The sequence below is a fragment of the Rhinatrema bivittatum genome, chromosome 14 (assembly GCF_901001135.1).
Source record: "Rhinatrema bivittatum chromosome 14, aRhiBiv1.1, whole genome shotgun sequence".
In the NCBI taxonomy this organism is placed as follows: domain Eukaryota; kingdom Metazoa; phylum Chordata; class Amphibia; order Gymnophiona; family Rhinatrematidae; genus Rhinatrema; species Rhinatrema bivittatum.
The window spans coordinates 47,288,910-47,305,586 of NC_042628.1; the positions used below are offsets into that span (position 1 = coordinate 47,288,910).

General features: G+C 43.6%; 1 protein-coding gene across 2 annotated transcripts in view; it reads right to left on the reverse strand.

The window, feature by feature from the left end:
* NAA60 (N(alpha)-acetyltransferase 60, NatF catalytic subunit) overlaps nucleotides 1-16,677 on the reverse strand; it is an 83,120-nt gene that overhangs the window by 23,513 nt on the left and 42,930 nt on the right. For both annotated transcript variants that reach the window (XM_029576737.1, XM_029576739.1), the window contains exons 3-4: nucleotides 6,175-6,290; nucleotides 953-1,082 (exon numbers count right to left, since the gene is read on the reverse strand). In XM_029576737.1, the coding sequence (XP_029432597.1) occupies nucleotides 953-1,082; nucleotides 6,175-6,284 (240 nt within the window). In that variant the 5' untranslated portion in view covers nucleotides 6,285-6,290. The remainder of the gene's footprint in view (nucleotides 1-952; nucleotides 1,083-6,174; nucleotides 6,291-16,677) is intronic.

The following is a 16,677-nucleotide window of genomic DNA, read 5'->3' on the forward strand; positions in this document are numbered from 1 at the left end:
GTAAAGTGGTTCCACTATCGATGATGCCCATTATGATTTGTGCGTCTTTAATGGATATGTGACAACTGGAGGTGTGGTAGTTTATTTTTTCTTACATTAACTGTTTCCCCACTTTTCCTCTTAAGGATTTTTTGGCTGTCCGCGGAGTTTTTTTTAGCTTATCTGGGTACGTACAGGGAACTAAACTTTATGTCCAGCTGAACCTTATATTTGGTCTATTTTTTGGCCACCAGAAATGAGGAGAGGCGTCTTCCATATTTTATTTTGGAGTAATTCACATTATATTTCACTCAAGAAAAGCAAATCTTGAATTAAAGGATGGACTTGAACTCTTAGTCTTCTTGCAATTCAATCAACTATGCAAAAATGTCAGATTCATGGTTCTACTATGTGCATTGGTAACCGGTAAATGTCTCAAGAAATAAAAACATTGGATTTTATACAGGTGTAGTATAACTATTGCATGTCATGATTTTCAAAGACTGCACACATTTCATGTAGCCCTCCTGTGTGAGACAAGTAGATCTGTTGCTCCTACCCTCCTTCATGTAAGAAGTCAGCCAGCCCCTTCCTTCCTACATCGGAGTAGCACCCCTGCTCTCCTCCCCTCCCCCATGAGAATTCAGCTACACTGAATTTAAGAAGTTAAACACAAATAAAGGTTTGTTATAAAATGAAGAGTGCGGTATAACCTCTAATCAACTCTTACTCCACGTCACACCAAATGCATTGTAATCTCATTACTAACTTCCCCGCCTTGTTTCTCACATCCCAGAGATTTAAAGTCACAATGGAATGAAATTCAGGGCATTCTGTTTAGCATAGGTATGCACAGCTAAACCAAAGCTATAATACCAAACATAGTCACGTATCATATTGCTCAATTTCTCTAAACCAAACTGCCAGCAGCAATAGTGCACACCCATGTAAGGAGTCACACACTGTCCCCTACCTCTTTATGTACTTTTGTTCTGCCTTTTATTTCAGCTACTATCATCCCCACAATGGTGCCGTTGTAGGTGGCGGCTAAGGAAAAAAATTTCTTGTTGGAAGTGATGTCCCGATACCATGAGTCCGGGTACCTGGTGAGAAGGCAGAAACATGCATAGTCAGATAGCTTGGTGACTGCGGGTTCTGGTTAGGATTCAGACTTCTAGTTTCATGTATTTTTTAACTTAAGATACTGACTCACAACTGGATGAAGAGGAAATCAGTGCAAAATAGTTACTATCTGCTCTCAACCAATGTAAGTGGAGTAGACACAAAATGGGCTATTGACATAATTTTAGGCTTGATTTTCTAAAACTTCAGTATACTTTCAAATCTAGATAAAAATGCAAGTAAAAGAAATAAAGTGAACTGTGCAAGGTGAACAGAATACCAAGGTACAGCACTACCTGACCGATTTATTCCAAACTATAACGTCCAGCTGGAATTCTGAGGGGAAATACCACTTTTGGGGGCCAATGCAATTAATGTGCGCTGAAAGTGGGTGCTGAACACTAGTGCCCCGCTTTCCTAATGCACCCCCAGGCACATGCAATATTTAAATTTGGGGTTGCGCCCCTAGCGTCTCCTTGACAACGGAAGCCCTCGAACGGCTGGCCGTCTGTCAGTTAGGAAACAGATGCCAAATTTATCAGCATCCATTTTCCTGATCAGCACACAGCCAGAGGGTCAGGAAATGGACGCTTGTTAACTGAGCGTCCGTTTCCTGAACCCGACCGCTGGCACTTTTTTAAAAAGTTTTTTTTAAGGATTTTTTTCCTCCTACTTAATATTGCAATGATATTAAGTATGAGGATGTACAGAAAAGCAGGTTTTTCTGCTTTTCTGTACAACCTTTGGGAACGCTCAGCAATTAACACCTGCTCCGGGCAGGCGTTAATTTCTAAGCGCAAAAATGTGCGTCTTTAGATGCACATGGTTTCTTTTTGCATCCAGAGTGAATATCTAATAGCTTCATTCACATGCATTTGCATGTGATGAGCCCTATTAGTTTCTCCCCATGTGGATGTGCGTTGTGGAGGCGCCTAGACAACATGTGGTCCAAATGCGGGTTAAACAGTGCGCTCAGCTGAGCACACCGTATTGCATCGGCCCCTTGAAGTCTCTTTTCAAACATCCTTAGCTCAGTTTATTACAACAGCAGAAACATTTTGTGGCTGAAGGCAGAGGCAGTCCAATTCTGTAGAAAAGAAAGTAAAGACCAGCAGCAAAAAAAATAAAAAATAAACTCAGCAGCTGGCAAGAGCTTGAGTGGCCTTGTAATCAGCAGTTGCTAGGGATGTGCAGCAGGGACGGATTCGTCCCATTCGGTATTTGTATTCATCGGGACCCAAATCCGTTGCATCCGTTCTCGGGAGACCCCGATCCGTTCATTAGTTACATATGTATTCATTTCCCCCCCAAAACCCTTTACATTTAATTAACTACAACCCCCCCACCCTCCTGACCCCCCCCCAAGACTTGCCAAAAGTCCCTGGTGGTCCAGCGAGGGTCCTGGAGCGATCTCCTGCACTCGGGCCGTTGGCTGCCGGTATTCAAAATGGCGCCGATAGCCTTTGCCCTTACTATGTCACAGGGGCTACCGGTGCCATTGGTCGGCCCCTGTCACATAGTAGGAGCACAAGATGGGGCCGGCCGTCCATTGCGCCTACCATGTGACAGGGACCGACCAATGGCACCTGTAGCCCCTGTGACATAGTAAGGGCAAAGGCTATCGGCGCCATTTTGAATACCGGCAACCAACAGCCCGAGTGCAGGAGATCACTCCAGGACCCCCGCTGGACCACCAGGGACTCTTGGCAAGTCTTGGGGCAATCAGGAGGGTGGGGGTTTATTCGTTAGTGATATGTTGTATTCGTGGGTGTTCGCCATACGTTTCGTGATCCCCACGAATACAACGAATATGGCATATACGTTGCGGATTGCCAATACGTTGCAAACGAATGCACACCCCTAGTAGTTGCTTCTGTTGGGGCCTTGTCAACTTGAATTCAGACATAGGGAACTGAAAAGTAAGCAGAGCATGGAGTAAGAATATGCATGAGAGTCACTGGAAATAAGCTGTAGTAGTTCTGGGCCCCATGTAATAAGATTTGAGTAAAAACATTATTGAATTTCTTTACTCACGATGCTAATAAATAAATAAATAAATAAATAAATGTAACACCAATGCAGTAAGCTCATATGCCAATGCATTAGGAATTCCAAAATATGCTTAGCATGCATAAAACACTTTTACATACAGAAAAAATGGTTGTGTATATTTTGTTCAGAAAGCTATCTGGTCGATTTTAAAAGCCCTATGCGTGCCAAAGCCGGGAGATATGCGCGTGACTCGGCCTGGCGCATGCTGCGTGGATTTTAAAAACCGCGCAGTACGTGCGTATCTCCCGCTACTTTCTGGAAAAGGGGCAGGGCATGGTCGGACCGGGACTGCACTATGAAGTCAGTGCATAAGTAGTTACGTGCACAAGCGCATGCTGGAGTACCCTACCGCATAACGTTACTTTTGCTATGAAGAGAATGTAAGTCGTGTAACAAAAAAACGAGGCTAGTCAGCAGGGTTTTAAGGCTCGGGGCTAACAGGGTAAAAGGGTAAAAGGGAGACAAGTTAGCTAGAGGATTTAGGAAGCCCTCTCCTTTACTGGTGCGAACTGGGAGGGAACCGGGAAAAAGGCCGATTGCGTTGCCGCGCGAATCTACTAAAATTCCCCCCACTTATGTGCTTGAGATAGCATTCGCACGCACATGCACGAATCAATATAAAATCTTGCACACGTGTACACACAGATAGCCGATTTTATAACACGCGCATATAAAATTGGCACATTCATGTGCACGCCGGCAAATGCGCATGCATGTAGGCATGTCTTAATTTACCTCGTTGATTTGTGCACATAAAATTTACAATATGTTCAAAACCTGAGTCCAGAACCACAAACTAAAACGAGCCCCAGAAATATGAGTTAACTTTATTCCACCTCTGACACATTTTTTTATGCTGGATATTTAACTGAGTTAAACTTGCGTACCTCTCTGCACTGGGGAATAATATTAATGCCTTCATTAACATTTTTGCACACTAAAATTCTTAATAATTCAGTAATAAAATTACATGCAGAGAAATGGGCATTATAATGTGCGCTCAGGCTCCTGTACCTTATTACATGGCCCTTCTGAGAGGGGAAAAAACTGCCACAGATAACACCCATAGCAACAGCACAACTAAGGTACAGAAGAGTGCATTTTGAAAGTGTGCCTATATGCGCTTTCACAATTGATGATTATATTTTAGGTTATATCTTTATGAAATCCATAGCTCTGCAAAGCCTAGGCTACAGCTATGGATTACAGACGTACAATGTAACACATATGGACTGAACTGAATCTACATAACTCAGCTTGGCAAATCAAACTTGAGTTGGAGGCAGAGCTCACAACTAACATGTCACCTCTGATTAACTGATATAATTTATTTATTTGTTTGGTCATTCGGTGTAGCCATCATAACGGTTTACAAGATTCAAACAGAATACCGATAATTAAACACAGTTGATCATTGCAAAAATAACAGTGGGAGGGATGGAGGGAAGGGGGAGAGGTCAGGGGGGAAAAGGAAGAGAAAGGAGGATGGTAACGGCATTGGGATTTATTCTTCTTAGAGGTAGACTCTTAGGGGTGGATTTTCAGAGCCCTGCTCGCCTAAATCCGCCCAAAACCGGGCGGATTTAGGCGAGCAGGGCCCTGCGCGCCGGTGAGCCTATTTTACATAGGCCTACCGGCGCGCGCAGAGCCCCGGGACTCGCGTAAGTCCCGGGGTTCTCCGAGGGGGGCGTGTCAGGGGCGGGCCCGGTCGTCGCGGCGTTTCGGGGGCACGTCGGCAGCATTTTGGGGGCGGGTACGGGGCGTGGCTACGGCCCGGGGGCGGTCCGGGGGCGTGGCCGCGCCCTCCGTACCCGCCCCCAGGTCGCGGCCCGGCGCGCAGGAGGCCCGCTCGCGCGCGGGGATTTACTTCTTCCTCCAGGAGGCATAAATCCCTGGAGAAAGGTAAGGGGGGGGGGTGTAGACAGGGCCGGGCGGGTGGGTTAGGTAGAGGAAGGTGAGGGGAGGGCGTTAGAGGATTCCCTCCAAGGCCGCTCCGATTTCGGAGCGGCCTTGGAGGGAATGGGGGTAGGCTGCGCGGCTCGGCGCGCGCCGGCTATACAAAATCGATAGCCTTGCGCGCGCCGATCCAGGTTTTTAACAGATATGTGCGGCTCCGCGCGTATCTACTAAAATCCAGCGTACTTTTGTTTGTGCCTGGAGCGCAAACAAAAGTAGGCCTATTCGCGGAGTCTGAAAATCCGCCCCTTAGTGTTGTTTCTTATAAGTTCATATTGGTATGACTATGGTTGATGCCGGTTGTTGTTTCTGTTTCTTTCTTGTGTGGGTTTGGTTGGTGGTATTGATTGTAGTTAGATTGTTGATTTAACTGATTGTTAATGTAGACTTTGTGGAAAAGCAAAGTTTTTAGATTTTTCTTGAATGTTTTGATGTTAGTTTGTGTTCTCAAATCAGGTGGTAGGGAGTTCCATCTTTTTGGGCAGGCGATGGAGAATGCTCTATTTCTTGTGGTTGATAGGTGAGCATCTCTGATGGGAGGAATTGTTAGACGAAATGTGTTATTTGATCGAAGGTTCCTGTGGGTATTTTGTGGAGTGATTTTTAAACCTGTTTGTTTTTGATGATCGGAGTGTACTAATTTGTGTATGATGGTCAATATTTCATATTCAATTCTGGATTTAATAGGAAGCCAGTGTAGTGAAGTTAATATGGGGGTGATGTGATCGCTCTTTTTTTTTCCCTAGTTAGAATTCTAGCTGCTGATAATATATACACATCTCCTTTTTCTGTACCAACAAATGTTTTAAGCATTGAAAAGCTATGATGCACAAAACTAAGGTGTAAGGGATATCTTCATCTAAAGCTCAGACATTCATAAAACTTCAAGTATTAATGGTATTACTTAATACCACTCATGTACAAAATACTATACAACATTACTCATATGGATATAATATCCAAGCCCCCAAGAACATCCTTCTGCACAGGTCACCAACAACCTGAAAACCAACACATGAAGGATTAAAATAAAACAAAAATAGGAAAATATTATTTGGCACGTACTCAATAGGGAACCAGTCACCACAGAGCTGTTTTACAGTGTCTATGTCATCGTGACACAGAAGACGCAGTGTTGTCTCACTCAGCGCAGTGGGGGGTATCTCCTCTGTCATTCAAGCCTGCAGAAGAAAGGAAGAGAGGACATCACAATTGGTGGCATGCATAGAAAAGTTCATTTCTCAGCTGATAATCTTCAGTGTACAATGAAATAAACATCTTCTGCACTCAAAATCGCTGAGGCAAAGCCAACATGGAGCACCACACCCATCAGCAAGTTGCTAAAATTTATAGAGCTCAAACGTGAGTCAATTCTCAACTTGTGGCTAGCAAAGGCTCTCCACTTACATTATAATTACCTTTAACCAGGACTCTCAAAAGCTTAGCTGTCCTAAACAGATTTCCTTCTTTTTCAGGTGCTGAACATGTTTAGAGATTCCATCACAGTCTCTCTCAGTGCTTGTGATGCAATATATGCCATATACCACCAGGAGTCAGACGCTAACAGACAATCTATTGGGTTCTATTTGTGAATTTAATAATTACAAGTTAAGTGTTGTGGCGTCTGGGAAGAAAATGTGGGACTGGAGAGCTGTATGGAATGGATAGGATAATGGAGGGGATTTGGTACTACTGGATTACAATTGGGGGGAAGTTGGGCTTGGTATGTGTGGTGGGGCCAGTGCTTGGGTATGAATGTCAGGGGTTATGAGTGAGAGTGGGTTCAGTTTTTTGTTCCAGGCTGAGAATTATTGCCATGATGGCGCCACGTCAGTTTTTTCACCCTAGGGGGCCTAGTGCATGGGGTACTTCTATTCGCTGTATTGTTTACAGGTATCTTATCTACTGGTTTAATGCTTAGTTAGTATTTTTTTCTCTCAATACAGAGGGGAGTCATTCCCTATAAAAAAAGAAAAGAATACTAAACTTATTCAAGAAGCATAAGGCTGATGTAGTTTTCCTACAGGAAACCCATTTAGACAAAACATAGAAACATAGAAATGATGGCAGAAGAAGACCAATCGGCCCATCCAGTCTGCCCAGCAAGCTTTCACACTTATTTTTTGTCATACTTATCTGTTACTCTTGACCCTTATTAGTAACTTTTTGGTTCTAGTTACCTTCCACCCCCGCCACTGATGTAGAGAGCAGTGCTGGAGCTGCATCTAAGTGAAGTATCAGGATTAATTGATTCAGGGTAGCAACCGCCGTAACAAGCAAGCTACACACATGCTTATTTGTTTTCCCAGACTATACAATTCAGTCCTTGTTGGTTATTGTCTGAATGTAAATCCTCTTATCTTCATTACCCCCTGCCGTTGAAGCAGAGAACTACGCTGGATATGCATTGAACGTGAAGTATCAGGCTTATTTGGTTTGGGATAGTAACCGCCGCAACAAGCAGGCTACTCCTCCGGTTTTTTGTGAATGCAAATCCTTTTTTCCACATTTCCTCTTGCTGTTGAAGCATAAAGCAATGTTGGAGTTACATTAACCATGTGTACGTTTATTGATTAAGGGTATTAATCACCAGGTAGTAGCTATCATTCCCACAAGCCACCCCCGTGCCTCTTCTCTTCATTCACATCCTCTAGACTTTATGGATCCACAGTGTTTATCCCACGCTCCTTTGAAATCCTTCACAATTTTGGTCTTCACCACTTTCTTCGGAAGGGCGTTCCAGGCATCCACCACCCTCTCCGTGAAGAAATACTTCCTGACATTGGTTCTGAGTCTTCCTCCCTGGAGTTTTAAATCGTGACCCCTGGGGTTCTGCTGATTTTTTTCCAACAGAAAAGGTTTGTCGTTGACTTTGGATCATTAAAACCTTTCAAGTATCTGAAAGTCTGTATCATATCACCCCCTGCTCCTCCTTTCCTCCAGGGTGTACATATTAGATTCTTCAATCTCTCCTCATAAGTCATTCGATGAAGACCATCCACATTTTTGGTCGCCCTTCTCTGGACCGCCTCCATCCTGTCTCTGTCCCTTCGGAGATACAGTCTCCAGAACTGAGCACAGTACTCCACCAAGGACCCATACAAGGGGATAATCACTTCCCTTTTCTTACTCGATATTCCTCTCTCTATGCAGCCCAGCATTCTTCTGGCTTAGGAATCGCCTTGTCACATAGTGTCTAACGATCTGAAGTCGGCGAAACAATCACTCCAAGGTCTCTCTCCTGTTCCATGCACATCAGCCCTTCACCCTCCATCGGATACAGTTATTTCAGATTTCCACACCCCATATGCATGACTCTGCACTTCTTGGCATTGAATCTTAGCTATCATATCTTCGACCACTCTTCCAGCTTCCCTAAATCCCGTCTCATTCTCTCCACTCCTTCCGGCATGTCTACTCTGTTGTAGATCTTAGTGTTATCTGCAAAAGACAAACCTTACCTTCTAGCCCGTCCGCAATGTCTCTCACAAAGATATTGAACAGGACCGGTCCCAACACCGATCCTTGTGGCACTCCACTCAACACCGCTCTCTCTTCAGAGTAAGTTCCATTTACCATCACACATTGTCTTCTATCTGTCAACCAGTTTGCAATCCAGGCCACCACCTCGGCACTCACTCCTAAGCTTCTCATTTTATTCACAAGTCTCCTGTGCGGTACCGTATCAAAAGCTTTGCTGAAATTCAAGTAGATGACATCGAGCGCTCTTCCTCAATCTAATTCCCTAGTCACTCAGTCAAAAAAGTCAATCAGATTTGTCTGACAGGACCTTTCCCCTGGTGAATCCATGCTGCCTCTGGTCCAGCAATTCTTCTGACTGTAGATAGTTCAGCAGCGACTCCATTACTTTTCCCACCACCAAGGTGAGGCTAACCAGCTTGTAGTTTCCAGCCTCCTCTCTGCTCCCACTCTTATGAAGCGGGACCACCACCGCTCTTCTCCAATCACTCGGCACCACTCCCGTTTCTAGGGATCTATTGAACAGGTCACACAGCAGACCCGCCAGCACATCTCTGAGCTCCCTCAGTATCCTGGGATGAACCTCATCAGACCCCATGGCTTTGTCCACTTTCAGTTTCCCCAGCTCTTCCCACACATTCTCTACTGTAAATGGAATTACATCTACCTTCAACATTCTATCCGATGTAAAGACTGGGTGAATCAATGCTGTGCAGAACCATTTTCCTCCCGACAGTTCGATGTGGCGAGTCTCATAAATAAGAACTTTCCTTTACAGTTAGATAAAAATATTGAGGATCCTAAGGGAGGTATGTAATTTTGATGGGTACTATCATAGATAAGAAATATAAGTTCTGTAATGTTATGCACCCAATGTTTACAATCGCCAGTTTTTCTCCAATGTCCAGGCTACTCTTTCTGTACATTCTGATTGCTTTACAGCAGCGCTTCTCAACCAGCGTGTCGCGACACACCGGTTGAGAAGCGCACCATAGGCGCAACTATGGCTGGCCTTTTCTTCTTCCCGCGCCCCCCCTCCCCCCCCCTGTGACCCGGAACAGGAAGTGATATGCGGTGCACGGGAAGGAGAAAGAGCCGTGCCGCGTGGAAAAATAGCAGCGGCGGCTGCAGGAGCGGCCCCCGAGCAATCAAAGCAGCCGGTAATCGGGAAAGGAGACAGCAGCATGAGCCTCCCTCGACCGATAGGATTCTTCTTTCTTGGCCTGCGGGGGCTGGAGGAGGAAGCTGCTGCAGCTACCATTTGTGCTCGGAGGTGGGGGAGGGGGGAGAAGAGGAAGTGAGTGAGAGAAAGAGAGAGAAGCAGCCAGCCAGCCAGCCTGTGTGTGATTGAGAGAAACTGGTCAGAGAGCTGATGTGTGTGTATATGTGAGAGACAATGAAAGTGACTGCTCAGGGAGGTGACTGATGTGTGTGTGTGAGAGAGAGAGAGAAAAATTATGGAAGTGAGAAATCTGGGTATGTGAGAAAGCATGGGCGTAAGAAGCCTGGTGTTGTGGGGGGTGGGGGGAGTGTGTGTGAAAGAAAGCATGGGAGTAAGAAGCCTGATTATGTGAGAGAGAGCTTGGGAGTGGGAAGCCTGTGTGTGTGTGCATGCATGAGAGAGAGAGACTGGTTTGTAAGGTGATGGTGTGTGTGAGAGAAAGACTGGTGTGTATGAATGTGAGAGAAAGAATGTGATTCAGGGAATGAGAAGCCTGTGCACGTGGAAAGCGAGCATGGAAATGAGAGAGAGACTGGTGTGTGTGTGTGTGTGTGTGTGTAACAGAGAGAAAGTGATTATGGGAATGAGAAGCCTGTGCATGTGAAGAGTGAACATGGGAGTGAGAAACCTGGGCGTGTGTGAGACACAGCATGGGAGTGAGAAGCCTGTATATCTGAAAGAGAACATGGAAGTGGGAAGCCTGTGTGTGTGTGTGTGTGTGTGTGTGTGTGTGTGTGGAGAGAACAAACATGGGAGTGAGAGACTGGGGTGTGTGTGTGTGTGTGTGTGTGTGTGTGTGTGAGAGAGAGAGAGCCAGAGAAAGTGATTATGAGAGTGAGAAGCCCACATATGTAAGTAGAAAACGGGAGTGGGAAGCCTGTGTGTGTGTATGGCATGAGAGAAACTGTTCAGGAAGGTGACTGGTGTGTGTGTGTCAAAGACTGTTTGGGAGATGATTGGTGTGTGAGAGACAGAAACTGGTCATGGGGGCATGACTGGTATAGTGTGTGTGTATGAGAGACATGGGCACTAAGGAAGAGAGCCTAGCTTCTACTGCTGCGTGCCACGGCCTGCATGGAAGGGGAGTAGGAGAGCTGCTGGAGGGGTTAAATAAAGGTGGCTTTTTAAATTTATTTTTCTTGATTGACTACCATTTTAATTATTTAATATTATGTGATGTCTGCTTTTTTGAAGTATTTTATTGGTGTTTGGAAAATGTTTAATAGTTTTTATGAGTTTTAAATTGTTGGATGTTATTCTGTTCATAGCTGTTTTGAAACATTTATTCTGCTTATTAGTATAGTTTTACAATTATTTCTGTGTGGGGATCTATAGCTGCTTGCTAGTTCTGTTTTCCTAATAAGAGGTGTATTGGTTTTTAGGGCCTGATTTAATATTTGTAGTGTTGCCTTTTCATAGATAGGGTTGCTCCTGTTTGAGTGTATTCCATAATACAGGTGTAACTGTGTGCGGATTAGTTTATGTGCATTACTACAGATCCTGGGAGTATGTTAGGTCGGTTCTGTGTCTGTTACCAAGATGAGATATTTTACTAGCAGGTAAGCGTTTGTATCAGTCTTATTTGTTGTGTTTTCTCAAGAGGACATGCATTGGTGGTAAACTGCTGTCTTTTCATAAGTAGGGCTATTGAACCTGGAAGTAGAAGGAGTTTGAGTTGCTGTTACTGCTGTCTTTTCATAAGTAGGGCTATTGAACCTGGAAGTAGAAGGAGTTTGAGTTGCTGTTACTAAGTTGTATGGAGAATGTCATAATTCTGCTTTACCTCCATTATTGTGGGTCAAGGGGGTTCCCGTGGATGCAAACTGTACTTTTACATCTAGCCCTGAGACTGTAATGGGTCAGTGTGTCATGCATGTGAGAACCATCTGTCAGGTGTGTCCCGACAGAAAAAAGGTTGAGAACCACTGCTTTACAGTATTGACAGGGGACTTCAATATCACTACTGATAGCAGGATAGACTGGAAACAGCTTTTGTCAGGGGCAGAGGAATGCTTTTTTGGTTGAAGGGGCCAACCAAGCTCTGACTAGCTACACCCCTAACTGCCTCAATCTCTATCCACATTCCCACTGCCAATCTTTTACTTTACATTTACAGTTAGTTATTCTATCTTACATACATTCTTTTCATTCCCAGACCAATTAAATGCTTAATGCTAGAAAACCAGACATAGTGGTAAAGGAGAAAACAACAAAAATTGCATTACTAATAGAAATATCAATACAAAGTGACTATTTGTGATCACCCCTTAACACACACACACACACACACACACACACAAGCCCTCTAACAATGGGGGCAGAGTAGGGTATTTTCCCCTACACCTCACCACAAAATAATTCTGGTGTTATCTAAGTAACAAACAAATTTCCTCCACTACCAAGCACATTGTGAAATAATACAAAATCCTGAAGAAAAAGAAAAAAACAGAACATATATAGCAAACCTGACATACTAAAGCTGTACTAGCTCACAAGACTCCAAAAGCAACAACTCTACCTATGATTAGGAAGCACTACAAATATTATACCAGGTTCTAGATCATCAATGTACCTCCTGCTGGGAAAACACAATAAACAAGACCACTACAGAGAAACCACATGCTAGCACAGGGATGGCAAACTCCAGTCCGAGTGCCACAAACAGGCCAGGTTTTCAGGATATCTACAATGAATATGCATAAGAAAGATATGCATGCACTGCTTCCATTGTATGCAAATCTCTCTCATGTATATTCATTGTGGCTATCCTGCAAATCTAGCCTGTTTGTGTCACTCGAGGGTGGGAGTTCCCCATCCCTGTGCCAGCAGAATACCTCACCTTAGTCACACATGTAAAATGACCTTCAACAAATACAAAATAAGTGATCACAAATTAAAAACAGAAATATGTAGACAAAAACTAGAATGATAACCTCAAGAAGCCAGACTCTGTATGCAATACAAAACTGGAGCACTAGAAAGAGACATGCATTTCTCCTAAACTAAGCCAGGCCCAGTAATTGCTCTTGTGGGGAGTTGGGGCTGCTACGTTATATAACACCACTCACAAGCAAAACGACAAACTCTTGGCAGCACCAACATAATATGGTTATTATGTTGGGGCCACTTAGCCTTTGTCGTTTTTTTCCTGCAGGAGGTGGGGAGGGGTGGGAGCAGGAGGGAGAGAAAGCAACAGGAGGAATAGGAGCAGGGACAGCGGATGAGAGCAAGAGGGAGAGAAGATGGGAGAGGAATGTAGGGTACTGAAGGAGGGGGACGGGCAGTGGCATATCTAAAGTATTTGGCACCTGGGGTAGATACTTCCTTCAGCACCTTTATTGTAGACTACCAAAAGAAACACTTAGTACCGGCAACTTAAGGAAAGATCTTTATTCAGATAAAGTATAGAATATTCTAGGAGAGTCCCAGATGACCAGCAAGGCAATTCAAAAGCAGTCTCTCACAGTACTATTTTCACAATAGATTAATAAGATTTCCATCTCCATTTTACACCCCAATGAGCTAGTTTGTTTGTATAAACTTTCCTAATTGGTTGATATTAGCACAAAATCATTTTAATAGGGTGGTATTATAAATTTTATCTCATATATGTAAATAAGTCTGGGATTCTGGTAAGGCACGTGATTCCTTGTAAATTGAGCTCAGAAAGAAGGAATGAAACTTAAGGCTGAACTCAACATAGTTTTTTACTTCTGGCCTACATTTTAACATTTCAGCATATTCTTATGTCAGCAACCTTGAATAATTCTACAAGTCTAAATCAGTGCACTTTCACAGTACGGTAAAAGCAGTTTCATAGGAAAACCTTTTCAAAGCACCTTACAACCCCATATATAATTTTAAAATTTTAACTCTGAAAAATATATGGTTGCAGATAGATTTTTAAAAGTACAGTAAGTACAATACTGTCATAAGCAAATTGGAAATAAGATACAGGACATTAATAATTCACTGAACAGATATTACTGTACAAGAACCTAAAGATATTGAACAAAAGCTTTTAGAACTACATACGTCTCTTCTTCAGATGTCAGACCAAAGATGGGGTGCTACATTGTCTCAACAGTTCATGTACGGTATTTTTGGATACTACTTATAAACAGTGTAATAAAAACTATCACAGCCTAGCAAGAACATAGTTTACTTCAAGAGACAAATCTGCTGATTCAAACCAATACTAACTCCCAAGAAAATAGTTAACAACCCTACCCAGAAAAGAGCAGCACTGCAAATATTAAAACAGGCCCTAACAAAGAAACATAGAAATGATGGCAGAAAGGAACCAAATGGTCTAGCCAGTCTGCCAGCAAAATTATGGTAGTATCTGCTGCAGACCATAAAAGTCAGGGCCCTTGTTGATTGCTGTCTGAATCCAATTCCCCATTACTTCTTGCCCTTGAAGCAGATAGCAATGATAGATTTGCATTAAAAAGTATCAGGCTTATTGGTTAAGGTTAGTAACAGCCACATCAGTAAGTTACCCCTATGCTTATTTGTTCTCCAAACCGTAAGTCGGGGTCCTTGCTGGTTGCTATCTGAATCCAGTTCCCCTTTTCCTCTTTTCCCCCTGCTGGGAAGCAGAGAGCAATGATGGTTGCATCAACAGTATGAAGGCATATTGGTTAAGGGTAGTAACCGCCACGCCAGCAAGTTACCCCATGCACTCTTTTCTTCATTTCCATCCTGCAGCCTTTAAGGATGCACAGTGTTTATCTCATGACCCTTTGAATTCTTTCACTGTTTTGGTCTTCACCACCTCCTCCGGAAGGGTGTTCCAGGCATCCACCACCCTCTCTGTGAAGAAATATTTCCTGATGTTGGTTCTGAGTCCCTGGAGTTTCATTTAATGACCCCTAGTTCTTTTGATTTCTTTCCAACAGAAAAGGTTTGTTGATGCTTGTGCATCATTCAAACCTTTCAGTTATCTAAAGGTTTGATCATATCTCCCCTGCACCTCCTCTCCTATAGGGTATACATATTTAGGACCTTCAACCTCTCCTCATAAGTCATTTGATAGAGACCCACCACCATTTTGGTTGCCCTTCTCTGGACCGCCTCCATCTTGTCTCTGTCCCTTTTGAGATAAGGTCTCCAGAACTGAACACAGTACTCCAGGTGAGACCTCACCAAGAACCTATACAAGGGGATTATCACCAACTTTTTCTTACTGGTTATTCCTCTCTCAATGCAGCCCAGCATTCTTCTGGCTTTAACTATCGCCTTGTCACAGTGCTTTGCCGCCTTCAGATCACTAGACACTATCACCCCAAGGTCTCGCTCTTGTTCCATGCACAACAGCCCTTCCCCCCCATCACATACAGCTCTTTTGGAATACCACACCCAGATGCATGACTCTGCACTTCTTGGCATTGAATCCCAGCTGCCATATCTTCACCTACCATTCAAGCTTCCTTGAATCACGTCTCATTCTCATATAGATTATATATTAATATCGGAGCTATGGTTTGACAAGATACAAAGTTGTGATATTCTGGAGGTTTCTCTCTCAGACCATTCTCAGCTCAGAATACAACCAGAGCTTGCTAAAGGGGGTGGGAAGCTTCCAAGTTGGAAGATGTCTGCACTACTTTATCATGATAAAGAATCTGTAAAGTTTTTGAAACAGTGGGATGACCATGTGCGATTTAACTCTGATGAAGATATCAATGCTCTCACATTTTGGAATGCAGGAAAAGCAGTATTATGAGGTCACATTATTGCGTATCAATCTAAGCAATGAAAAGTATGCTCAGCTAAAATTCTAGTATTACCTAAAAAATATAATTTACACCATGCCACCTTTGATCCAAATGTACAACAAAAAATTGTAGATACAAGAAAAGAGCTAGATGATCTTTTAAGTTACAAGGCAAAGCAAAATATACCCTATTTCTAATATAAACTCTTTCAATGGAATAATAAATCTGGAAAGCTGCTGGCGAATTGAATCAAAAATGTCAAATCCAAAAAAATAGGTAACAGGTGTTTTACATTGTAAGACTTCTTTTGTATTGGGGGCATTGCAAGATTTTTTTTGACAGTTAAAAATGAGTGAGGGGTCTTCTGTAGAGGCTAAGATGAGATTTTTTCAAGTCCTTCTTCTTCCCCAGTTAACTCTTGGGGATAGTGTTGCCTTAGAGGAACTAATTAAAAGGGTTATTAATGATCTACATTTGGGAAAAATGCCTGGCCCGGATAGGTTTAGTGGAGAATTTAATAAAATTTTGGGAGATAAAATTGTTTCCCCTTGCTCCAACCCCTGGATGGTCAAGCGCATGGACCTGCCAGAGATGTGCTCTTGACCAGCCAATTGTCTAGCTAAGAGAAAACATGCATCCCCAGCCTGCGGAGGTGCCCAAATGGCAACACCCGGTACAAGAAGTGCTGTTTTCCCACCACAAATCGGAGATACTTCCTGTGACTGGGGAAGATCTCTATTACGCATCCTTTAGATCGAGAGAGCATAGCCAGTCCCCTTTTTGCAAAAGGGGGGGGATCAAGATGCCCAGGGAAACCACCTTGAACTTTTGTTTTAGAAATTTGTTCAAGGCCTTAGGTCCAGGATGGGAAGGACTCCTCCTGTTCTCTTTGGAAACAGAAGTACCTAGAGTAGAATCCCTGCCTTCTTTTCCCTGATGGGACAGGCTCGACCACTCTAGCCGTTAAGAGGGAGAAGAGCTCCAGTAGCAGTAATCGCCTGATGCGCTACCGGCCCCCCAAATGGGTTCAGAGGGCAATCTGGCAGAACATCCAATAAATTCAATTGGTACTTTTGACAGACGATGGAAGGTTATACTGGGCCACTGGTTCATGAAGAAACGCAGCCTGCCCCCGACTGGAGGGTC